Raw genomic sequence first — 27,393 nt, forward strand, 5'->3', positions numbered from 1 at the left:
AAATCCCTGTCTCATATGGACTTCATCTCTTTTCTTAGTCACGCTCTTTTTTTTTATCTGTACCTGGCCGTGAGGTCTTCCCATCCCTCCCATATTAATAGAGCCTATTGGCAAATGAATCCTATCAACCTGTTATTTCCAAAATGACTGTTTTTCTCTCAAAAAACACAAATGGCTCCATTAGCGCTGTTTGTGGAGCCATTTGTGGAGTGGTTAGCGCTATTGCCTTGCAGCAAAAAGACCCAGGTTTGCATGTGTGTGCTTGGGTTTCGTCGAGTACCACTGCCGATATCTGCCACGTCATTCTTACTAGATTTTTACGAGTCAAAATGCCGTCACTTTTCCCATTCATGTGTATGGGGTTTGTCATTATTGATATCTACAATTCAGTTATCATTTTGGCTAATAAAAACTGAATTGCATATATCGGAAACTGTAGTTTTGACTCTGTCTATCTGTAATGGTGATTCCGGATAGTCAAACTTTAAATGTTAAAAAAAGGCTTTCCATACACCCCGCCTTTTGCCCCATGCGAGCTAGGATTGGCACCAGCAGCGGCCGTCATGTGGAGGATTAAGCGATAGACAATATATGGATGTGCTGCGGTCGCTGTCATCCCGTCGACAGGTTAACGACCAGCTGTTTGATACCCACCGATTTACATTAATGGCGGTGAAATCATAGCTAGAATGTCGAAAGCGCGGTTGTCTTTCTCCTCTTCACATGCACACATGCTAGATACTGGCAATGTCGGCTGCGTGTTTCCCACACAAAGCATAACAGAGGACATTTGAGCATGACCGAAAAGATTTTTTCACAGCTGTGAATTTGAAATAAAAGTCACTCTTTCCTGCCCTGCAGATTGAATGAATTTGGTTTTGGTGGGGGTCACACTCTTGTCACAATTTCCTCCCGTCTAATTTACCTCCTTCCACGTTAAGCAGACATAAATCAGGTCTGTAAATGGCATTTATTGTACTTAGTAAAGGTAGTTATTCTCACGCTCTGTCACACCGCCAGGGCTCCTAAGCCATAAATGTCAGTGGTTGGGTTTCTGAAGTGTGAGGTGCACAGTGTTGTGAAGGTATGGTGTGTGCGTAGGTATTTGTCACCTCAGAGAGAAGGTCTCATCTTGAAGCTATCATCATTAGGGCTACTTTAGCAGCAGCAGCAGCAGCTCGGCTTAACACATCTGCACCGTTCAGCTGCCATCTTGACTCAGGATAGGAGTTGACAGGCCAACACTCTGACTAATGACTCACTAGCATTTCAACTTCAACTCAAACTTTTAAGCTTAAATTTGTCATTTTGTTAATAAAATTGATTGCAGCGTGACCATTTCTGTTCATATTGAACCCTGTAGGCCTTGCTTTTTCTTAAAAGGTCTCATGGTGCAATGAAACGGTGCTATGTTGTATCCAAAACAATGGAGAAAATAGCTTTTACTGAGTGTATATCATCATTTTCATGCTTGGTTGCTTATAGGTGCTGGGTTATAATTCAATAACATGTACAGGATATCAGGATTTAACATCTTCAATAGGGACATAAAACAAAAGACCTATATATTTCAATGTAATGTGTTTACACTGCACAAACAGCGGTTAGCCATAAATTGTAGAATCCTGCGTCTTGTATATATGTACATAATTTATGTGAGCTTAATAAAACAATGAGGCTGTTGCAAGGCCAGGCAAGTTTATTTTTAAACTATTTATAGCACCATTCTGGCACAAGGCAATTCAAAGGGCTTTGTAAATGTGTAATTGTAAAAACAATAAAAAATAAGCAGACAAAAAAGTGCATGAATAAGCTTCTCGTGTTACCCCGGTGTTACGTCAGGCTGCAGAGAAACTCTCTGTGTGGTGAGTTTAGATCCAGGCAAGATATATGTTTCCGGATAAATGACAGACCCAGACAAAAGGAAACAGATGCTGTCAATTAATCAGTTAATAAATTCTCAATCAGTTCAATTTTTAACAGCAATTCCTATTCCTAGGTTTTATCATGACCCAATACTGGCTCTGATTAACACAGGGAGAGCCCTGGTTTAAAAACAAGGCGACGACTCGACCTTAAGTGTGTACCGCCCTGTTGTTAACAGTGTGAACAATTCCCAGACACACGTGTAATGTATTACTTCTAAACCTTTTCTTAGTGAATCTTCAGCTCAATTCATCGGTTGTGGTTCTCTCTGCATAGCAGCCATCTTCATTTCCATCGTGTCACACCGCTGTGTTAGATGCGGCATGTGTTAAAAGTCACTGAAACTTATCGGAGTCTTTATACTGTAAACCTTTGACTCTTGTGTCCTCCATTACCTTCACAATCCCACAGCTCAGCCGTCAGAGGGACCACACTCGTGTCTGAAAATAGAAACCTATCCGCTTCAGATACAGTTTTTATCCTCTATCTATCACTTGCATTTTAATATAGAAGATAATATAGCTTAATAGCCAGAAAGCCTTGTGTGTGTATACATCTGCATGATATGATGTTGTCAACCTGTGCGAAACTAGAACAGGTTAAAGGGATAATGATGTAGAAAAAAAAGAAAGAAAAATGGCTGAGCAGATCAGATGAGACATACTTGGGCAATACATGAAAGCACGCCTGCAATACAGGCCTGTACAGTCGGTGTTAAAATGTGTTTTCATGTCATCACTCACTACAGAAGGATGGTCTGTCTGATCTGTCTGACATTATCTGTCTTCTGCGTTAATCTGATGGAGATACTTGCGAGTACCTCTATTTTCTCCCTCCCGCTGTGCGCACAACGTCCCTCCCTCTACCTTTCATCCTCACCGCGCCAGCACGAGCAGACTGGACGTGAGTGGAAATATGTGATAAAAAGCAGGTGCTGTGATCCGTGCGATCACACGTGTGATTTGACAGCCTAATTGCACAGGACTCGCTTTTCTACCAGCTCCAGTTGTCCCACTCTCCGCCCAGGGTGGAGCTCAGGCTTGCTTAGCGCTCGAATCATCATATTTTCCCCCCAAAAATGTGCAATGATCAATTAAATTTGATGCATGTAGATGAATACAAGGCTCCGTTTTCCAGAGTCAAATTGGAATTGGAAGTTATTTCAAATTAGAAAGAATGGGGGACACCTCGGCTTCCTATGCCATGTTTTGACGTAATTATTCTGTCTACCATAACTTGCTGCTTACACACAAATTAAAATATATGTCTAAGAATCTTATATTCATTGTAGACCACAGCTTAAAAAGATTTAGAGTCATTTTTCATGCAAAAGAAGTAAAAAAACCAAAACATTCCTGATAGTTTCTTTTTATTAGGCATTTGGTTACAATAAGTAAAACAGACACACTGAGGAAATTCGGATCGTCTTGTTTATTCCTGTTTGTTGTAATCCACATCTGTCTTAAATCAAATTAATTTTATATGTTGCCTGCGACCAGAGACATTTTGTTTTTCGGGTTGTCCATCTGTCCGCCTGTCCAATTCTTGTGAACAAGAAGAACTCTCAAGGCCTTTAAGGAATTTCTGATTTCAGGAAGTTCTGATTCTGTTTGTTTGATCTTCATGACAGAAACTATTTAACGTTATTTGTACACTGGCGGCTTTGATCGGAAAACAGGCTATATCAAGCAATACTATCAGACCTGACTGAGAGATCATGTTTCATGTTTATTGTGTATCCACCAGCAGCACAGGGGCAGTCATGTTAAGCTGACCAGCTTAATCAACACTGGTCAAACTCATTTGACAATGGTTTAATGTAACCAACATGTACTTATATTGAAGTTAAGCTACAGCTTACCAAATAGGTTTTAGTGATGAAAGTCCAAAGGTCACTCTGAGGTCACAAGATCTCACACTCATCTTAAAAATCATTTCCTTGAATTTCATTCGAATGTCCAATCGGGGATTAAAGATCAATGCTCACCGTGACCTCCGTGTTTTTATGAACACGATGTATTAAAAACACCTGGAGGAAATTTGATTAAATCCAGTACAAACTCTCACTTGGACAAGAGGATGGACTTGTGCGTCACTGCTGTGACCTTACAAAACCATGAATGATTTATCTCACAAAGGCATCAGGAGAATTCTTTTAAATTTAGCACAAATATTCTGTTAGACTCTTGGGTTCTTTCTTTTTTTTAAGATTTGGGCAGTCAACGTCAAAGTCTCAGTGGTCTCGCAAGATGTGTGTTGGGCCTCTTTAGGTCCACAATGTTGTATGAGCCTGGGGAAATTGTGCACACTGCATGTTGGGCAGATGTGTAGTACTTGTGTTGTAGTTTCTTGCTCAAATATGTTTATATTTCAATGTGGAATTCAAAATGCAGTGCTGTTCCACATCATGTCTGTGCTCTTCTTTATGTCTTACTGTAAATCAGTAAGTCAGTACTGATTTTTACATTCATAGTTGATTTTGTGATCATTTCATCATTGTTATTTTTAATGAAGAGCTTTGGTGACTTACTTTTTAAATTCTGACAAACTATCACCAACACAGTTCTCTATATAAATCATGATAAGAACTTTTAGGTAGTGTAACATTTCTGACTATATTTACTGCCATTTCTTATATTGTTTTGAATATGAATACCAGCTATTTTCAAGGGGTGTTTTTTAAATCACAACTTCATTATTGTAATCATGTGTTATTTAATACATCTCAAGTACTGTAAAAGGCTGCAAACAATTAGGCATACAATAATAAAATCCTCTGAGCTCTTATTTAGGACTACGGTCAACATTATTGAATATTACGAGCCCTGAACAATAAGCATTTTATATCTTTTTTGTTTGTTTGTTTTAGTTATCCAATTAAATAGGAACAATAAATAAGCAAACATTTTTGTTCCGTTAAGAAGATAAATATGCAGAGAGCATGTGGTGCAGGAAATCCTTTCTTCTTATTTATTTATAATAATCGGGATCATATGCCACAACTGCTGCAAAGCAAAATAAATTAGAAATAAAGTGAAAACAAAACCTCAGAATGACTTTTAATAGACAGCTGCTGCATGAAGTTATTCAATGTTTTCCCATTAGCTTTGTGAAATCCTAGGTCATATTTCTGTTGCATTTACCTCTGTCGTACCATATGTGATGCTATTTGATCACATACGCTGTTTGGAGAAATACTCTTTTATAACCCTAAATTATACTTCGCTGCTTTATGGTTTCATGCTACACTGAGTTACTGTGAGCTCGCCAATATTGCGGTTGCACAACTTCCTCAAGATGTATCATTGCTGTCCCTTATCTGTCGGATTTTATTTAGTCAGCCAGCTCTGTATTTAGAGTCAGACAAATCCTGTAATCTGCATACATGTGTTGTTTATTTTCGTGTGTTGTCAAAAGGAAATTGTTTTGGCCTCGTGAAACGACTTGTTTCATGTTTCTCAGGTTTTAACAGTGGATGGCGTCCAAAGAAACACAAGCCCACCTGGCTGTTGTGATGAAGTGGAGCAGCATTACACACACATACACACACACCTGATTATTTCCTCTCTTTTTTTTCTCTCTTTCAGAGGAAGAGTTCTCCGCTCAGCACGAGAGTCTGAAGGAAGAGAGAGAATCTTTAACCAAGCTGCAGAAAGAATGCACCGCCAAGAGGTATGTGTAACCCTGTAATTAGCCGCTGCTTTATTTCTGCAAAGAAAACACATTTTTCAAATGCATTTCCCTCACTGCCGGGGGCCCCACTCAATGGTGTGATCCAGCGTGTTGCTCTACAATATTGAATTGTGATGAGATTACATCCTGCACTCTGCCTCCCACCTTGCACTTTCAAAACAAGGGGATGTTTTTGTGGCTGGCACTGTCTATTTATGTGCTCTCAGGGTTTGCACATTGTGCTAAAAACCCTATCAGCCGGTGTTTGCCTTGGCCCATGCGGAGACGTTTGCAGAGGATGCTGGATACAGCTTTGTTTGTTGGAGAATTACCTGGCAGTCTCAAAGTAAACCAGAGTCCCAGGAAGGCTAGTGGGGCCTCTCAGACCAAACAAAGAGAAAATTAATACAGAAAATGACTATCTGTTGATAGTTTTCATAGAAATATCTCCTTTTTTAAACTTCCTTTTTTCACTTATAGGCCCTTTTTACGCCTGGCATTAGAATGCATTCTCTGTGATCAGATAGTGATCAGATGCCTCTCCGGTATCCACATCAAGATCCGATTGCTATCTGATCATGGTCATCCGACCCCTTACGACACCTGCCCCTCTTCTTCAGCATAGATTTCCAGCAGCAGATATCATCAACAACAGCAACAACAACAACGTTGGCTACATGTTAAGTTACGCTATTGTATCGTCTGCCCCTGCACTACTGGTGTATACACACAAATGCACCTTTAGTCAGGTCTGACAAAAAAAAGTTACATACTGCAGCTTTAACACTTAACGAGTCTAATTGTACAGCTTATTTTAATGCAGTGGGTCAAAAAGAAAGTCAAATTATAATTAGTTTATTCATGTCAGTGCGCTGAAAACATAAATGTTCTTTACTTTGCTTTCTTAGACTCCTTTTTATGTCTGGCATTAAGATGCTTTTCATATCCAGATCGTACAGTATCGGGTATCTAGGTCTGGATTGTTTAGTGTCTGGGGCCCCATTCAGACCTGGTTCTAACATCTGTCTTGAGAGTTTCGATCACAGGTGGATTGTGATGAGTAGGACTGTTGGCACCTGGCATTAAAATGCTGAGTACGTCTCCTGTGACCAAGTGTGATCGGGGTTTATGGGATTTTTTTTAACCTGATCACATCTGGAATTTACGTTTTGACTGAACCATTCGGGGAAAATATGCAATTACAATGTTTGTGGCGGATAATGCAAATAAAAATTTGATTCAGTGAATATTGAAGTAAAGTTTTTTTATAGATCATACTGTAGATTATCATAAAATCATCAATCAAAAATGAGTGAATTAATTAAAGCTGTGTATTCTTTCAATCCAATGTATCTTCACATTATTCATAGCATAACACAAGATCACATAGTTATAATAATATTTGAGGACTGAGGAGATGACCACTTAGTATGTGGACAGATATTTGCATTTACACTTGTGTTTAATTTGATCACAATGTGTCCCCGACCACCTGCACAGGTGTTTTCATCAAATCACAATCTCTTCTCGGTTGGTCTTGGCCACATTTACATGTGCACTTTCATGTGTTTAAGCTCTATCCGGCTGCTATCTGACCTCCATGAGCACATTTTAATGCCAGGTGTAAATTCGGGGTATTGATTTGTATTAGCACGTCTATTTATGAGAAACCTAAATTGTGCACATATTGTTAAAGACATTTCTAAACTATTTCAGTACGATTTCACACATATTCACTTATGTTTCAGATTCATTTGTCACAGAAATTATCACACCCTCACATTTGAACTTGAGTGGTGTAAGTAACTCATGAAAATACAGGAAACTAACCATAAAAATTGTCCTTTTTTTTAAATGGGGGCCCTGTCTTTTTTTCGCACCCTGCTATGACAAAACTTTTAGGGCACTAAAGCAATAGCAGAAAGTGGGATGAGAGGTTGGAACTAGAACCTGCTGTTGATCACAAACTAGATTGTCGGCCTTTGCTGGCTTACGCCAGCTAATATTCAGATTAAGACAAAATCTTTTTATGGTTATGGACGTATATTGAACGGGGCAGTGACCAGAAACATTATGCACAAACAAAAGGTTTGTAAAGGCCTTACATCATGGTGGTTTAATGTATTGAAAGTGGCAGATCCTGCTGGACAGAGCGGGTCAGACTGTCATTACACACCAATCAGTCTCCTCTCTTGCGTATACAAAGCAGCCGCACACAAGGAAAGGGTAACGATAAGAGACTGCTAACCACAGGCGAAGCTAAATCGGAAATTCATGTGAAAGGCGAGGAACCCGGACTGGGAGGATGCATCACATTCAATCAAGGTTTTTCCACCAAAACCGCCTTTTCATCTGCGTTTAATGAGGCACTTTTAACCACAAGAAGAGGTGCAAGTATTGGATAGGACGTCCAATGAGGGGAAAGACTCGCACACCCCACGCCATCCAGTCATGAGTCAGGTTTCATTAGTCAACAACTTAAGAAATACAGTTAAATCAGGGGAATGTTGTTGTGTTACTCAGACATAAGCAGTAACAGGAACGTATGTTTATGTATCCTTTTAAAGAAGGCTGTCGTTGTGAGGGAATAATGGTGAATTTTCTGTTATCGCACTTTGAGTTGCGTTCAAGACTAGTAGAGCTATGTAGAAATAGAGTTTGCCATTTGCCCAGCCATGCCCACTTGTAGGACACATCAATAAGCACATATTTCAGGAGCCAGGGTTTGAACCACCGACTTGCTAGTTAGTGGACAACCCGCTTTACTGTCACAGCTGTCACATTTAACTATCAAAAATCTGTGCAACATTAACTTTTCCCTGTATACGCATCTTTTATTATATGCAGCATTGTGTCACTTAAGTCTCTCATACCAAGGCCAAAAGGCCAAAGCCTTTGTTAAAATTATGGAAGTGAGTAAATAAGACCATGTGTTGGTTATAAATGCAGCAAATGTCTTGTTACCATATGACATTTTTTTGGAAAGCCATGAAATTTAAAGAAGCAATGTGAAGAAAACATGATTTTCTATCTCAGCCCAAAAAAAGTTATTCGTTCAAACTCTTATTTGCTGGTATTTTACAATTAGATTTGTGCATTGATCCGGCCACAGTTTGATGAGTAGTCGCTTTATTTGTCATAATGTCAAATAAATTTCTTTGTGTGATATTATGTCTCACTGGTGAATGTGGTTGTGTGTGCCTCGCACAAAGAGAATATTATTTCCTCCAAAAACAACATGTAGTCTCTCTCACTCAGCGTTGCATAACTCAGGGCGAACCACAGCTGACACTGACAGCTACTGGGGCAAACTCAGGGACTTTCTCTACTTCCCACAGGTCGTGATCGTCTTCCAGTCTGTTTTGATAAAGTGACAAGCGGGTGGGGGTGATTGATGCTGCTAAGCTAATTAGCACTGTCCTGTTGGGGATATAAAACTGCTTGTAATTTGGCAGATATGTTGCGGTTTTGTAAACGGTTGAAAATTTATATAAGCCACTTACTCAGGTAGCACTCATCCAAGTGTGGCCTAGACAAAAAGCAGACGGGCCTTAAACTGACATTAACCTGCCATCACATCAATGTGTAGCACATATAAACTCAGTCTGTTCATCGTATTTTCCGTTACCCTTTAGGCCTTACAGTGGCTCCCAGTGGAGCAATAACTCTCCTGGTGTATTTCTACTACTTCCCATCTCCTCCAGCTTCACTGCAGTCACATCGCTCTGTGCTCTCCTTTGTTGTCCACTGCTTTTGTCTCACGGTGTCGTCCTTGTGTTTGTGTTTTTTTTTCCGTCTCTCCAGAGAGCAGTTTCTGAAGAGCAACGCCCAGCTCACCTTCCGCTGTCGTCAGCTCCTCTCCGAGCTCTCCTACATCTACCCCATTCAAGTGGTGAGTCGGACGTAATGGTACACTACTGTGCGATGGGGGCCACACGATATTGTGCGTGTGCGCGGTAGTGACGCCATGAGGACATGTGGTCAGTTTGATCGAAAAAATTTCCCGTTTAAACTGTTTTTCTCCTCTCCGTCCAAACAAAACTCAAGAGTTTTCTCTTCTGTGACTAATCTACAAAACAGGTCTGCCCTTTTATAGCTTAAATCCATGTTGGGTTTGTTTGTTTGTTGGATCACTGACGGGGAAACTACAGGTGCAACAAAACCCCAATCACATTCTTCCCTCATTAAGTTTGTTTTCACAATGAGAGCAGCTCTCAGCACTTTTGCCGTTGGCCACATCTTGAAGAAAAATATGGAGGCAATCTTTCCAAATCTCAGATAACATATTTTTGCCACACGTATCGATGATGGAGCTCATCTAGTTAAATGCTGTTACAGAATAGATTTTCTTCACAGATACACTCCCCACCACCACCATCACTCCACTCATTCTAGAACGGTTAAGTCTTTTACAATCCAGCTATCTGTTGAGCATTCCTGAGGTTTTTTTCATTTTTCCCTATAATGAGTATCCCAACCACATCACAGAAACACGCACACTGTAACATAGCAATGTTAGTTTTTCCAATACTGTGCAGCCCCTAGTGCATGATCGTCATTTGTCTTCGCAACCAATTTTCCGTGATGTGCATAATGAAACAAACTAAATGCGGACACCACTCGACAATGACTGTGATTAAAAACAAGTGCTCTTCATCTTCTCTGGATCTGCTTCTGCTCCTTCTGCTCGCTGAACCTTCTTCTTTAAATTTACAGGCTAATCAGTCAGATTATGTCATCTGCGGAGTGAAGCTGCCAAACTCTGAAGACTTTCAAGGTAATTTGCTGTGTGTGTGTGTGTGTGTGTGTGAGAGGATAAGCTGTGGTAAAGCATGCGGAACAAATGTTTTGTCTTAGCTTGAATGCTCGTGGCTTAATGGGAATGTCTGGCAGAGGAGTGCATTTTCCAGTTTGAAGGCAGATAATATCCTAGATACGGTAGCTATGATATCATCGTGTTGGCTACTCGACGTGGCAATTTTGAGTATTATGTGGGTTGAAAACATGATGTTATAATTACTTGCGTGTTATTAAAATGCATGACAGACATAATGGCATAATTGTATCGTCAGTAGTGACCGCTGTATTCACTCGCGAGGAAAGATTGACAACCAACTTAAATGGGACTCGTTTCGTACAATTAAAATCTCAATTTAGATACACATGGCAACAGTTTTTCTGTCGTCAGCCGTCACCGAACTCCAGTGTAAATACTTTCAGCAAATATAGCCGTGGAATGCAAATAGATTGGATCCACAGACCTTGCTAGGTGAATGTTTGTGTCATCAATTATTATGTCAAATATTAGGGTTTATTAGGATTTAAAAAAAAAAAACTGCTTGAAGACGCCCTTGTAGCGGCAGACATTTTATGTCCATGCAGTTTATTTGAGATATAATTTTATTTGCGATGGTTACACTAAGAACCACAACCTAGAAATAGTTATATAAGCAAATCCACATAGCTGGGACTATTTACAAATAAACATGACCTTCCTCAAATCGTCAAATGGCCTGACAGAAATACTAATTTCTAAGTGGTAAAGTTTAAGCCCCTAGCAACCAAGCAAGCGCTCCTCCTGCTTTCAGTGTTTGCTGTACCCAGGTATTTCTTTATTTTTTTTTTTTTTACTTTGCCAGATGCTGACTCCACCTGTTTCTTCCTCCAATACATTTTCCCCCCCTGGACTTTTATTCATCTAATAATAATATTATGCAAACACAGCAGCTCGCCAAAAAATGTCCCAAACTGGGACAGTTTCTAAAATTGTCCTTCACATATGTAGAATGCAGCTGGAGATTGTCTGGGTTAGACAACAGCAGGAAAAAATGTCTGAAACGTCAAGGTGAGCGGTGGAGCCTGGCTTGAGCATGCAGGAACAAGACACTGGTCCACTCGCTCGCAGAACCTTTTTCCCGCTGCGTTCTCATGTGGGCTCACTCGTCCTTCACAATATCCACAAATTTGATTAGGGAGCTTGCAGACGTTCCAAAAAAGCAAATGTCTGGAGTGGACTGTTTTTTAAGCAGATGTCGGCTGCCTCACATGCAGCCCTTCTGAGCTTTTTTCAGGGGGAAAATGTCTGACGGGAACAAGCATTACACAACAGATTATCAAAAAGTGTTTCGTCAGCAGGAAGGTTCTGCCACAGAGCCCTTGTTATCGTTTTTGCTGGTGGAGGTTAGGGAAGGTGTCGAGCTGTACGCGTTGTGATAAATGGGACTTGCTGTCACAGCCGGAGGAAACTTGATGACTTTGTGACTTCTCAATTGCTCAGATGAGCAGGAGGTGGGGGTGGGGGGGGTTAGCTTTGGTCCGCAGCACTTGTCCAACACTGAGAACACACCAGTCACTGTCTACTCAACAATCTTCAGCTCCACTTCCTCACAGCTGGTGCAACCAAGCAGGCCTCTGAACCCCATAATTCAGAAATGCCGCTGCCATTCTCCTTGGCTCCCCGCTGTTACACTCCACCTGTTCAACATGTTTCAAGAACGCGCGGATGTGCACAGCATTGACAGCCAGCCTGAGTCTGCAGCGTTCACTTGTTCCCAAAAGGTGGAAAACTGTGTCTGTCAGTCCTGTGTAGCTGGACACCCGGCACTGAGTAAACTACTGATAGAAGGGGCTATTTGGAGAGCATCTTGATGCATTTACTTGCTAACTACCTTTTCACATGTGCCCTCTAACCAAGTTAGGTGGCTTGGGGTTTGTGAAATGCATTTCCCAAATTAATATTCATTCTCTAACGGCACTAGAGACCTGAACTACATGAAGAGACTTTGTCCAGAAGTCAGGAAAACTGCTACAGATGCGTTCATTCTGTCTTTTCCATTTTACCCCTTCCCTGACCCCTGCTTTCATTTGTGTTAGGTCTGTCAAAGAGACAGACTGTTCAAGTCCAGAACTGTCTGGATCTGTGTTGAAGTCGGGTTAAATGGGCCTACAGGGGAGGATGTTCCACATTCAGCAACCTGGGTCAAAGTGAGTTGGAGTCCTAATCCCACTGGGGGTCAAAGTGGAGCAGGGTGGCACTAAAGCCCATCCAGCTTTTGCATTTACCTAAGCCGCCCTTGTCAGCTCAGCCTGACCAGGTATCAGCAGTCTCCAGTTGCACCCTAAGGTGTCGCTTATAGTAAGTAGCCTGTCCTTTAGTTGACCCTAAATATTCCTCAGTGTGACGCATCATGCAAAAGCACCAGAGGCCAGGAAGCTGTTTACTCCAGGTTCCCCAGCTGCTAGAAAGATGACACAAAGCAGGCGTTTTGTGTCAAATTAGAAAACACACAATATGAGCCAAGGAATAGGCCACTCAACACAGTCTATTATTTCAAAGCATTAGGATGAAAACCACTGAGTTTTTGTCTTTGCCTCGGGTGGTTTCCTGCTGCTGTTTGAAAATGTGAAACCACTTAGCGTTTAAACCTTGAAACCAGTTTTCTGTGCTTCAAGTGAGACGGTTTGCTTGTACTCTTTCCCTTGTCAGAAAACGCTCACAGTTTCCCTCCTTTTTAAAGTTCTTTGGCCTTGAAGAGGACAATTCCACATGATGCGTTTGCTTCCCAAGCGTGTATATCTCAAAGAAATTGGGTAGCCCACTACAGACGATGTTTTCCAATGCTGCGTGTGCTGGGCCACATTCTGTATCACTTTCAAAACACTTCCCCACATGAATGCATCTCCACTCTTCCTCCTGCGAACACTCGGCCAAGGCTTCTCTGGTTCAGTGTTTATACATTTTTTTGTTTGGATTCACAAGATGTGGACATGGTTTATGGAAACACAATTGACCCCCCCTGTCATGAAAGTGCACTCCAAACAAAAACATGCCTCGAGGTTTTTGAAATAATAAAATACTGACTCTGGATGATGAGAATGCTAAATTTAATTTTTGTTGTATGGTTTGAGACTTTTCCTGTAGACCGCCTTAACATTTGTGGTTGAGTTGAACAAATCTCTACTTAATGTGTGACTCACTAGTGCAATTTTCTTTTAACTTTGTGTCTCGCAGCAAAGGATGATGGGAGTGTTGCAGTTGCCCTGGGTTACACGGCACACCTGGTCCTGATGATTTCATGCTTCCTGCAGATCCCTCTTCGATATCCAGTGATCCACAAGGGCTCACGCTCCTCCATCAAGGACACCATCACCGACAGACTCACGGAGAAGGAGAGAGAGTGAGTAGTCCGTAAATGTGAAAATCCTTTCTGAGACGGCTTTAAATACAACTGTCTTGTATTGACATGTGACCTGGTTGCATCTCCTGTGACCACTTGTGATCGAATCTCTCGTGTGTGTGTGTGCTGTTCTCAAATACACATGTGTGTTCGCGAGAACAGAATTAAGTTCAGAATCAATTAATGAGACCGTACAGATGTGCTGCTGTCAAAGATTCTAATATAGTGGCAAATAAATCAAGGTATGTTCCCAAGAAGTGGGGAGGGGTCACGGTCAGCTGTGGAGACATGCATTCTGGGGATGGATTATGTTCACATGTGTCATAAAACTACTTCAGAATGGGGTTTTTGTGACGCATTGGGTACATTCACACCTGTGCTTGGTACTATATTCCTGTAAAAGGCTCATTCACTGACGTTAATACCGTTTATGAACAGGATCTTAGTCAATCCTTGTGTGGACTACGTTATTTACTTCCAAATATTTGAATCGCATGTCGTGCTACGGTTTTTGGTTTTTGGCAGCTGTGCCCGTTTTGTCATTGGATAAGCAGGTACAAACCTATAGTGAATTAACAGAACCTTATTAATAACTTTCGGCAGCCAACTCCCAAAATAACAAAGACTCAGAATCCCAAAGGACATTAAATGCATCACAATGTTTCCTGTGTTTTATATTGTTCTGCTGCATCAATCTATGTAGTCACCTCAAGAATCATGTGGGGAAAGAAAATCAACATGGTTCTGCTTTAAACTTTTGTAGCAATTATGGCTAAAATATATAAATTGTATTTGTTATACTTACACTTAGTCCTTGTATGAAAAAAATTAGATGTATACCACCCTTTGACCCTTTGAAAAGGTTTTCATCTAGGTACATAATCTTTTCTAGAAAACTGGAACACATACATGTCGAGTATTTGTTGTTTCATTTGCAGTGTTAGAAATCTACAGTATAATCCCAATTTCTCTTGTTTGTTAAATATTCCCTCTTTGCCAGCGAAAAATAAACTCTAAGTAGGGTTTTCTTTTATGTCATATCTCCACTGTTCAAGAGGTACTTAAGAAACTGAATAGCAGTGTGTGATGCATTACCTGTCTCTCCATCCATACATAAATTTTTCACCTACTTGCTTTGGTCAGCATGTGCATTAGTCGTCTTGGATAAATGAAGTTAAAGCGCCTGCACTTGCTTTGTCTGCAGTGCAGTGTACAAGAGGGAGTATATTGTCTTTATCTCGACCCTCCATAATATTCTGTCTCCCCTCAAATGGTGGGAGCTCTAATCAAAAACAGATAAATTCCTAGAGGATTTGGGTTGGAAACTATAAAATATGAAAGAACGAAAAACAACCTCTTGTTTTTTTTTAACTTTATTTGAAATTGATTGTTTTCTCATTCAACACTATCTTTATTCTCTCTCTTATCATAAATGCAGTATCACACAAAGTAGAAAGTGAAAAACTCTACAGTCCCACAGAAATACTCATAAGATTCCCATGGAAGTTGAGGCCAGCCTCTCTGTAATATTTGGAAAGTGTATTATTGGTATTGATATTGTGGCAATTGACATTTGATGTGTGAAGCTTCACACCAGCGCATCATTATACCACACACCTTCATCACGTTTGTCTTCACTTGTGTTTGATTCTGGATCTGGATTCATCGGCAGAGCCAGATATGAAGTGTTCACTTCAGACTGGGCGTATGTACCGAGCACATTGTAGTTTTTGCATCTACAGGCCTGCGCAGCTTAGAAGAGGTGTGCTGTCTTCTTGAGCTGTTTTGTTTCCCCCATGGTTACGACGTAAAGTTCCCCGTTCTTTAAATGACTGTCTGTTCAGAGAGTGAAAGATGAAGCTCTGCTCAGACTGTAAAATCATGGTGCCCATTATGTGCCCATGTCTCTGTGACAGCCTGGAGCTGTAACCACTTTGCTTCCTTCACAGAGCATGACATCATTTCTGTTGAGTTGAGCGCTATTAAAGTTTGAAACTACTATGTTGACATAAGAGAGCAGCAAATCATAAACTGAGACGCTTGAGTTCACCTGGGGCTTTTGCTGGGGCAGTTGGTGTCAGTGTACGGGCACTGTAATTACACCAGAGGCCAGTGTAGTGAAATTATTATTTGTATGTGTTATGGTTGTGTAACTATGCATCAAGTCAGAATTAAAAACTCTGCTGTTTTATGATAATTGGGGGCACACATGCTCAGGTATGCACCTTACATTGCATATCAACATTCCACACGTGCGAGACCCCCTACAATCAGTGAGGGAGGAGTCATGAGTAATCAGCTGTGTTGCTAAGAGTCATAGCAGAATATGGTTTCATGATTCCAAGATTCTGGAAGAGGTTAATGACGAAGAGAGTCCAGAGTCATGCTTGTTCTCGTCAGCTCCTCACATCATGACCTTGTGTGGCCTGGAAACTGCCCAGCCTCCTCCTGACTTTCAGGCCAATCCCAGCTATTCTTAAAGAGCAGGGCGTGTTTGATACGACGACTGTCAGAGGAGTGTCTCATGGGAGTTTCGCTGTGGTATTTTCCTGAACAACTGAGATGTCTGTTGCTGATGTGAACATTTCTTTTTCTCTGAAAGAAAACATACAGATGACACTGTGCGGCCATTGTTTATGTGGCTATGCGGAGGTTGTAAATATCAACTCGACATTTTAGTCAATTGCATGTAACTGTCCTTTTAAGAATATGTATTGAAAAGGATTTCCAGACATTCTCCATGAAGTGTTTATTGGTTGGAACCTGAACACATCTGACCACTTTAAAGGCACTTGTGGGCCTTCATAGTTTGTGCTTTGTCGTCTACTGTAAACAAGCACGCTGTTGTGATTTCTGGCCAGAAATCCTTGTGGTACTTTTTTTGTACTCTTTTGTCACCATTTGTAATATTCACTATTTTAGGTGCTTATGGATCTCACCGTGTGGGAGTCAACACTCTCACTTTGTTTTTGGACCTCAGTCACTTTCTGACGCGGACACATTCGCGTCCTTATTTGTCATTCTGTGAAGACAAGCAGCTGGGTGAAAGTGTGAGAAATGGAGACGTTATCAGAAGACACGTTGAGTGAGTGGCCATCTCTGTGTGGGTGATTATGTCATGGCAACAGCTGGAGAGGCTCACTGGGAGTCACTTTACACATTTGCAGTCCTACCATGCAGGATATTTATACAAGCATCCAGCAACAAAAAAATAAACCTACGGGGCTGTGTGGCTGTTGAACAGACATGACAATCCAGCAGCACCCTTAGGTGTCTCGGAGTAAGGCCAAACTTTTGACCCCCCCCCCTCCACATGTTTATGACCCCTGAGGCCCCAGCGGGCGGCAGGCTTACAGCAAAATGATGTGTGGCGAGACGGAAAGCAACTCGCTGAGCTCTAAGAGTGTACAAAAAAGGGGTGATTAAAGTGTCGGAAAGAGGCAGCCGCTGGTGATAAGTGAGGTGACTTGGGATCAGTTTCTCAAAGTGTGGTAGGATTACAGTCAATTACAATGGCATGCACACAGGAACCTCATGTTTTTATTACTTGTATTTTGCACTGAAGGCTTCTGTCAAACAAAAATGGTGATTGTTCTAACCTCACCTTTCCCCTTTTTAGAGCCACCTTAAAATGTAGGTCAGGTATTCTTCCATTTTCTGAGTTCTCCAGGTTTCAGGAACTATTCTCCCCAGTTTCAGTTCATAGAGTACAGTACAGTTGTTCATCTTTAAGATCTCTGATGACATTTGAGAGAGAAGAAAATGTTATTCTTAGCCAGATAATTGGATTGTTACAAGGGCAGATCCTTCACTGTGGTGCGAAGAATATGAATATTCACCTTTTGAGTTTGGCTAATTTCACGTTATTCCTTTCCGCCTGGGGGTTACAATAATGGCTGCCTTATTTCCTATAGGATGGCACGTTGCCACAGAAAAGAGGCATGTGTTGGTCTCAGTGTTGTTACCCTGCAGCAGTTTGGCACAGACAAGAGTCCTTAACCAGCCTTAACATTTGACAGTAAGGTGTAGGAGACGACTGGTCTATATTTGACGCTGCTTTCTAAATTGTCCTCTCCTCCCTGTCAAAGATATTCTCTGAAATCAGTCGACTCGGAACAAAAACGTTGCTCCCACATCTCGTCCCGTGGAGAGCACAGTTCCAGTGTTTCTGATTGCCCGGGGGGGAAAAGTGGGGAGATGTGATCCAGATGTCCAGTGTTTGATTGAGACCAGAGCCTGGCCATTAAAAAGCCAATGCTGCGTCATATAGTCCCTCACCCAAATTGAAGCAAATCAGTTTTTTTGTTAAACTTACTTTCTTAATCATTGGATAAAGGAAAATAGGATGTAAGCGGGATTTACACGTCACTACATGGTATATAAAAGAAACTGCAGGTGGAGATACTGAACGCTATTACCAGGGGAGGGAGGCCAGCTTAAGACCAGAGGAACCTGTGAGCCCCAAGAAAAGAGGTTATTGTTCTGTGGCTTAGGTGGTTTCATGTCTCTTAACATGGACCATGTGCACAGAGGGAGAGCGGGAATTACACCCTAACTGCCCTTTCCTGCCTTAGGTTGCAAAGCAGTGACAAGGAAAAGCTCTCTAAAGCTGACTTCCTGTTAAAGACTGTTAAACTTCCTGCTCAGGCTACATTATGGGAACACACATAATGACATGCACTAGTCTATAATTGAAAATCGGTAAAATGACAAAAATTGATGTGAAAAAATAGAAACATAGTTTCTATCTCGCAAGACACTGGAGTTACTGTACGTTGTCCCCAAAGAATTTCATCTTTAACATACTTCGTCTTAACATGTACCATGTTGATTATTTCCTTACACACTGTGCTACAGTACAGAGCTGAAATTCAAGCTTTTTATGGTTTTGGTCTAATATAAATCCATCGGGCTGTTCTGTCTATTAAAAGTGGAGAATAAAATGCAGATTTTAATGACACAGAGACTGCTCAGTGTCTGGCATTGTAAAATAAATCCTGTTATCTCAGCAGTATCATATGCTCATGTTTGGTAGAGTTTCAATTACATAGTAAGCGTATTCTTCATAGAAGATATGTCAGAGGCCATCAACTTGGGAGTCGGACCTAAAATCAAATTTGACCAAATACCTCATTATTTAGGTCTGAATGTCAACTGCAAAGACACCACGGGACTGGACAGAATGTTTACTTGTCTTTTGAGGTTTTCTCCAAAATCACTCAAGGACAATGGCGGGAACAGTATGTTTATCTTTGTTCGGTCTTTGTCCATACTTCATTAAAAAAAAAATAACACGAAACATGTGTGCCGAATGGTTTTCTGAAGGATGCTGTAGGTTGAAAGGAATGGACCAGCCAGCTGTGGACATTCACTTGTATTGTGTACTTGTTCACGGACTGAGAAATGGATGTGCATGTAAGAGTTATGATGTCGATAGCCATTATCAGACATGAGCTCGATGAAAGCAAGCAGACATTGATCAGTCATGTTCACTATAGTAAGGCAACATCCTGGCTTTAGCATGCAGGCGGCCTCGCTTCCTGTGAATTATCCTAAGCCTTTCCTGCTGTCTGCTCACATTTGCTTACACAGAGATAGCAGCAAGAGTTCCAGAAGATGTCCAGATGAGATCAGTGGTTGCACCAATGAAAGAATCTGGCTTGGTACAAACCTTTGCAGAGACTTTCATCTTCCAAATAGGTGAATTTGGCTGACTTAAGTGATCCCCTGACATTTCCCTTTTTTGCCACTCTGCACCATATTTGTGGTTTTACAGACTGATCTAAAAGTAAAGTGTCCTGACAAAAATGTAATAGATTTCCGGTAAACATGATGATTAGAGTCCTGAGGTGCTGTGGGTGTCATCACACAGTTATGGAAGTGAAGTGTGGACCATGCAGGTTGTGTTCTTTTGTGTGGATTGGGCCCTTCGATATGCAAAAAGAATGGAAACCTCAGCACAAATTATCAAACACAAACGGTACATTAAGTTGGTAGTTGACTCCCTGTTAGTTCAGATTTAATTAACAACTAAAAACTGCCATGTGATGTTGGAATATTAATCCTAATTTAGTGTTTTAATTGTTTTGACCGTCAAGAGAGCTTTTGCTGTTGTGTAAAACCGATGTTCTGCTTTGAATAAGTGTTTGGCTTGTGATTTTGATTTTGATTTTTTCACACTGAGCTGCTCATCTCCAGCTCTGCTTGTGATTAAAACAATGGCAGAATTCAAAGGGAAAGGAAAGAGAAATTGAGGGTTTGGAATCAGGGTCAACAGAACCCTGGATATTCTTAAGAGCAGTGATGAAAACCCAGTGTGACAGAGCGAGTAACCACCACATCACTCGGGAGACACTTTAACGGCACAGACCAAGATGGCGAAACAGCTACACTGGGGTCTTAAGTGCAGCAGTGGTCATTAAAAGAGCATTTACTGACAGATGCTCATTGTAATCATTTTTCAGATATTGAAAATTACAGCTCACTGTGATTTATAGAGTAACCGCTGCCATTAGAGGCTTGACAGTTGCAAGGCAGGTGTTTTTTTTAAAAAAGCAGGCGCAAATGATTTATGGGCCTGTGTCGTTTGAAATCGCACATTAAAGACATTATGAAGCCCCCCCCCCATCCCCCCATGCACTTCCACCATGACTACCATTAAAACAGAGAGCTACTGGCCAAGCTTTGTCTCAGCCATGTGCTGAACTGTTGATTTGCACATTCTGGAGTATTAATTAGGATGTCTAAACAGGCACGGCAGCATATGGAGTCTTCAGCGTGTGTGTATATATTACAGAAGGTCAGCCAGTCACTAGAACTCTTCCCACCTTATTCTCATGAACCTTATTATAGTTAAGCGCGACCACCCACCTGCACTGTGTCTGTGTCCTCCTTCATATTCATGTTAAATACAATGAACCCAATAAGTAAGCGAGAGGAATAAGATTATACTTGAGCATGCTCAAATAGTAGTGCACCCTTGAACTTGTGCTCTTGTTTTTGCTCATTTGCAACTTTGAATAGAGCTGCTTGGAGAAAAAAAAGAAAAACTCCCATCGTCCAGTGAAATGTTCCTAGGAAAATATCTAAATAGAATTTTTCCTGACATATTGTGGTTTTAAATGTTGTGTAATAGGAAATGTAATGGAACATCTCCACATGGAATACCACCTAACTATTAACTCCTTTTGTACTGTGCTGTACAAGGATAAGAGGTGAATGGTATGGATTGCGTCCAATATGTATTCCATTTTTTACCTGGCATAGACGATGGAACAGTCAAAAATCTGCGTGTTTTCAATTTGGAAAAATTATGGATTGGCCAGCTCTAGTAGTTTTACACAGGCTGTAACCAGACAGTATCTTTATGTCCATTTCTCCTTAAACTAATAATCCACAAATATGATGATTTATGTCACGTCATGTCATGTATTGCAGACACCACTGAGGCTCCTAGTGTTGAGTCCAAAGTGTAGACACTGGTGCTGGTGGATCGTCAAACCTGTGATTGGTTTTTATTATTGTTGTCATCTGTGAATATCTGGCCTGTTTTATCCGTCAGTCTGAACCAATAATAACAGTGAAACTTGTTTTGTCGGTTCATTTATTCTCCTCATCTAAATGGCTTTTGTACATCGATCTGCCACAACCATAAAAGCAGTTACAGATTTTAATGTTGTGGCCAATAGATGTAACTCAGCAGGAGAAAAGACAGAGCGAGGAGCACTTTTTTAATATCGTACAGGAAGGAAAGTAGAGGGAATTATTGTTTTATATCGTCGTTGTAGCTGTGTGTTTAATAGTTGTTTCCTCTTTTTAACAAGAGTTGCTGCGTTGTATTTGAAAGTCTCAACAATATGTGTCTAGACACTGCAGTTAAAGAGCTGCTAGACTGGGGGAGGACATATTCTCACTCATAAAGACAAGGGGACTTTCCTTTGACATGTAGCTTTTGTCTTTTTACGGTTTCATGGCTGTACACTTATTAATCACACACGTTTGTGTCTATAGACAAACCCACCACTTACAAGTTAACTATCCTGTGGTGGAGATTGCTCTTCAAGGTAGAAGAGAAATGGATGGGCCATTACTTTTATGACAGGAGAAAGTGACAGATTTACTTCTGCTCTTTACTCACCGTCAATTCTCTGTCATCATTTTGTCCAGTGCACACAGAGATTGAATATTAGCTGAACGAAAGCAGCCTTCGTGTTTTTCGGTAATAAGTCTTCTCGATGGACACGAGAGCGAGTGGGCGTGCTGATTATGGCGCTTGTCATATTCAGTTTGTTGTGTTAGTTTTGCAGACATGACCCTTCAGCAGCAGGGCTGCCACTGAGGGGAGCAGGAGAGCGACGTGCTGATGGAAGGAACAGCTTGAATAGGCAAAGTGAGGAAAAAGGAGGGCTGCTGCAATAGAGATATAATTTGATTTGATTTAAATGTACAACAAAATTAAACAGCAGACCAAGAAGTAAAGCATGACCTTATAACACAAGACTAAAGCCAGTGGGAAAGAACAATTAGTGCCACAATCAGTCCATCCTGTGTGAATATTGCTGGTTTGTGCCTGTTTATTCTGGACCATGCTAATGCACTGGCAGGGAACTGATTTTGTCCAGTGTTTTACTTGAGGAAATTTATTTTATATTGTTTAATGTTTACGCCACTGGCTGAGTGATTAAAGATGGCGGTCTGTCTACTCTTACTCTACTTTGTTAGCTCTTCACTGTACACGTACCATTTTCTGTTTAGCAAAGATTGTATAAATGGCTGTTTGTCCCTCATACTCTTTATAGGTATAAAACGCACAGTACGTGTATGTATTTCTGTGTTTAGGAGCTTTCTCTCAGTCAAAACCATAGCAGAAACCACGAGCTTCAGCTAACTCCTTGATTAAGTGACTGATGCTCTCTGTCATTTTCCTGGAGTCGCTTTGTATTCCAGACTCTCGCTCTCTGATCGCGCCTGAAGAGCGTGATTAGATGTCTCAGCACAGCTGGTGTATCTCAGGTCCTCTCAGCGACGTCACCGTCAAATGTTGAACAAATGCAGCACGTCCGAGTAAAACTAGCAATTCTGTTCCGTTTCCATTGAATCTTTTCAACAGGTCTTTTATTGACAGGATCAGAGGAATGCATGACTTCATACTGAAGAGTACTGAGATTTTATTGAGTACAGAGGAGCATTATGCAAGGGAAAAAGAAACCCATGTAAGTGGATGATGTTATTAAAGGGCTTTTGAAATGAATCAAACAAATCAAAGCTACTGTACCTTCAAAGAAAGAGTGTCATCAAGTACATTGTTCAAAAATATATAAAATTACGCTATGCGATATATATTAGAGCTACAAGACAGAATCTTTGTGTTAATCTTAGTGGGGTAAGCCAGGACCGATTGGATAATGTATGAAATGACGAAATGCGATTCACGGACTTTGTTGGTACCTTCTGTCTTTAGCTCCATCTCCAGAGTTCCCCAGTCGATCCTCCCCCTCTGCTGTGTAATAATATATTTGACTTTACTGGACGTCCCCAGGAGGAATTCCTCGTGTTTGGTGAACCAGAGTCTCTCCAGTGTGATTTCAGACCCAGTGGACAGCAGTCATTAATCACTTTGCAGTGACGGAGCTGGCGTGTGTATTCATGTGCTTGCGTGTGTGTGTGTTGGAAGTGGCTCTGTTTTCCTTTTCATGCATGTTCATCATCAAACAAATCCTATCTGTTCTTGGAGAGGTGATATTGGGAATGCCAGTGGCATGAGGATAAAGCTTGTTGTGTTGTTCTTCCTCTCTCTGTTAGTTATTTCCTGGTGCTGAGATATGACCTCTGGAATATTGCTTTCTCCATGGGGCCCCGGCTTCATGTTAGTGATATGGAAGGACCAGCAAGTGGCTGACTGTGTGGCCCTCGGGCCACGGTGTCTCACTTTTTTGTTTGCCAGCGTTCGCAGCAACATCCTGTTAGAAAACCATTCTAGGGCTACAATGATCTCCATCTGTGAAGAGTTTACTTCAGAGTTGCAGTGTAACGTGTGAGTGAGGAGGTGTTTACAGTGAGCTGTGGGTCAGAATGTTGTCTTGAGATCTGCTGCAGACAAGCTCCGATACGAGGAAGGCGGACCAAAGCTAAACCAAACCAAAGTCCTCAGAAAGAAAAGTGAAATAAAGAACTTTCCTATGAAAGAATAATAATGCACTGTTGTACATCTGAAATGCAGAAGTGTAGTTGCTGATCTGAATCACTGCATCCGCCTGCAGGGTTACAATGCTGTTAAAATGATCTAATTTGACAAGTTCAAGTATTTTCTGTTGTATTCTCCTATTGCTTCAAGCACCTGTATGTCATAGTAAGAGTATACTGTATGAAGTCTCTGTCCCCAGGAGAAGCACAGGCAGGATGGATACACCAGTGTACATGCACACAAGCACGCATGCATACTCATCTCTCTATAGATACAATGTATTTCCCAGCCCTTTAACCCAAACCCTAATCACCTCAACTAAATGTAATTCTAACCCTTAGTCTTAACACTCAAAAGGGCGTGTAGACCTGGTAAAAATGTTTTCTCAAAGATGGTTTTAGGCAATATGTAGCTAGAGCCGTGAAGGAGACAGCACCTTTTTATAATCATATGTGAAAGTTCACAAAACAGATGGATCAAGGTGCTTCTCGAACGAACACAATTTGGTGCCGTTGTTTTGACATCGGCGGTAACATAAGCTTTATTAATCAGTTTTCAGATGGAAAGGATTATTTTTACAATAATATTTCTTCTAGCCATTGTTTCCATTTAACATGGTCTTTTGGCAGCAATAACTGTTGCAACAAAAAAGCAGCAGATGTTTATTTGACTTATTGCAGACATACAGTATGTGTGCGTCTGTCTGTGAACTTGACCACTTGTATAGTTATTATTGTGTACAGTATTTACTCTTACAAAGACCAGATGTCGCATTCATGTTGAGAAATTCGCAGCGAAATGTCCTTTTGAAAAAGAGTACATTTTCCTGCGACCTCTTGTAAACCATTAGTTCAGTGTTTGATAAAGGTTAAAGGTACAGTACACAATTTTCCCTGCTGCTGAATACAGTGGTTGTGATGACATCATTGCAGTTACAAGACGAGAAGAACTAGTTCACACACTGTACACAGTGCTTCCATTTCAGCACAGACTGGATGCTACAATATCTCACAGTAAAAGCGCTACTTGCTAACTACAGCACATGCCATGAAGAAGACATTGAGGCGGAACTCACTGATTTAGCCATTTCTTTGTATTAAAAAAAAAGTTGAACATGCATTGTTTCTATTTTCTATTCTATTCTATCTAAATAGGTGGTATTGCAAATTTGGCTATTTAGCAATAGCAGAAACTTGCATATAGCCCCTTTAAGAGCAATAGCAGAAACTTGCATATAGCCCCTTTAAGAGTAAGATTAGGTTACTCTGAAGGCTAGGAGCCAGAACAAACACACACCTCTACTGCTCCTTCAGGAGCTCCACCCCCTATATCAATGGATTACCAAAGCATTTTCTATGATCTGATAGTGATCAGATAGCACTTCACTACGTCAGAGACTCATTGCGATTACTCTTTTGTTCAATGTGAACACAATGCGTCTCCAACCACCTCCCAAAGTGGTTCGGCAGTTCGGATAACATAGGATAGGGTGCAGAATTAGATCCTCCTACTATTAGATGCTAACAGTGAAATACAAAATATCAGATATGCACATAAACACAACATCAACAGAACAATGTTGCTATAGATACCGCAAAGCCAATACGGAGAGAGGGTGTGATGATTTCCCAGAGCAAGTACACGTCTGAAGATATTAGTACTTAAGATTTTCCTCCCTCTGTAGCTTATGTCACAGAGGGCAAACTGTATCTCAGCTATACACAAATGAGTATGTCTAATGTCCTGTGTCCACTGTCCACTGCTCTTTCTGTAGTGCTCTTTTTCATCTTTAAAAACATTTATATACTGTGTATATATACGTTTACTGTTCACTTTTAAAAATTTTGTATGCTTGTTATGCGCCAATGACACCAGAACAAATTCCTTGTATGTGCAAATCGTACTTGGCAATAAAGCTCTTCTGATTCTGATTCTGATTCTGACTTAGTTTAAAACTGCTCTCTGTGAAATACTTAAAATTAAGTTAAAATATGTGTTGAATGAAGAGTTCTGCATCCCAAAAACTTTGCTCATATGCATGGGTCTCTCAGTCTCAGGGGTCTGACTGAAAATCCAGGAGAATCATTTCCAGTATCCCACAACACTTTATCCAAACAGGAGCCAAAACGCCACGTAGAGGGGGGTCCCCTCTGTTTGTGAGGTTTGGCTCTGCTTCTATAAATAAATGCACCCCTTCACCAAACATCATGTTCATTAGGCGAAGTGGGGAGGGGGAGGGAAATGCTGAAGTAACAGACAGGAAGTTAGCCAAAGGTTAGATGAAGACAACATCGCTGACGGCAGTTTTGATGTTACTAAGCATACAAATGTCACAGCAGCACTTGCTTGAGAGCGAACGTGTTGTGAGTCTTTCATAGCGAATGAAATGAAGAGAACATTAACCAGTTGACTGTGTGAAAACAGCAAAAACTTGTGTTACCAACCTGTTGAGAAGAAATGGAGCCTCCACCACAAAAGCCTCAATTTCGTCAACATGGCTCTTTATCGTTGCCTATGTATAGCACTTTTTCTATTTTTGTTCTTCTGTTTGTCTATCATCTCTCCTCCCTGACATGGTAATTATGTTGTGGAGGCCAGCTTCATCAAATCCACTTTGTGTGTTTGCCATTTACTGAGCCCGGGCTGTACAGTGTGTGTTTTCTCAATGCACACCCCAATTTGCTGAATTTGACACTTGAAATTAGATTAGCTGACTATCACATTAAAAATGATACACTGAGTGGTGAACTGGAGCTTGGATTTGATTGTGCATGATGAACTGATGCAAACAGGTGTGCACATTTGTCAGATAAAAGCTCCACTACTGCTTCCTAAATATGCTATATCATCCTCAGTGGGAGAGCAGCAGACGTAAGGGTTTTAATGACAGGAAGGGATGAGTCCAGCCTCGAGTTCCTGGTAACAGTGTTTTCCCATTTTGAATGTCAGCATATACTCAGATTTTTACCCTTCCCCAGCACCTAGGGCTAACCCCCATCCTCCCTGGGCTCTCCCTGTGCAGTCCTAAGACATCTGACTGGCACCAATGGGACTTTCCCACCATGCTGAAAGGGAAAGTTCTCTTTGTTCCTGCCGAGAGGCAGATGGACAGGCTGTTTGGACGCCTCTGCTCTGTTTGATATTTCAGTTTAACAAGATACGGAGGTGGCGTCTGTGGGAAGGGATCACAGAGTCAGACCCAACTTCTCAACCATCTGCAAGTGTTACCCAGTTTAAACGCCCGTGGCTACATGACTGAGGGCTCCAGCGTAGGGATGAATTAACTGCCTGTTGCAAAGCCGAAGAGCAACACTTGCTTCAATTCTTCAAAGTTAAACGAACAAACAATGAAGCCACTTTCACCATCCCTTACTGACACTTTCACACAACCATACTTACAGTATGTTGTGATTCGCAGTACATGCGATACAGATG

General features: G+C 41.1%; 1 protein-coding gene across 1 annotated transcript in view; it reads left to right on the forward strand.

Moving 5' to 3' along the window:
- uvrag (UV radiation resistance associated gene) overlaps positions 1 to 27,393 on the forward strand; it is an 85,258-nt gene that overhangs the window by 24,534 nt on the left and 33,331 nt on the right. Inside the window, exons 9-12 of the mRNA XM_044042394.1 lie at positions 5,514 to 5,598; positions 9,403 to 9,490; positions 10,315 to 10,375; positions 13,610 to 13,775. Coding sequence (XP_043898329.1) covers positions 5,514 to 5,598; positions 9,403 to 9,490; positions 10,315 to 10,375; positions 13,610 to 13,775 — 400 coding nt within the window. The remainder of the gene's footprint in view (positions 1 to 5,513; positions 5,599 to 9,402; positions 9,491 to 10,314; positions 10,376 to 13,609; positions 13,776 to 27,393) is intronic.

Source organism: Solea senegalensis, linkage group LG13, assembly GCF_019176455.1.
Source record: "Solea senegalensis isolate Sse05_10M linkage group LG13, IFAPA_SoseM_1, whole genome shotgun sequence".
In the NCBI taxonomy this organism is placed as follows: Eukaryota; Metazoa; Chordata; class Actinopteri; order Pleuronectiformes; family Soleidae; genus Solea; species Solea senegalensis.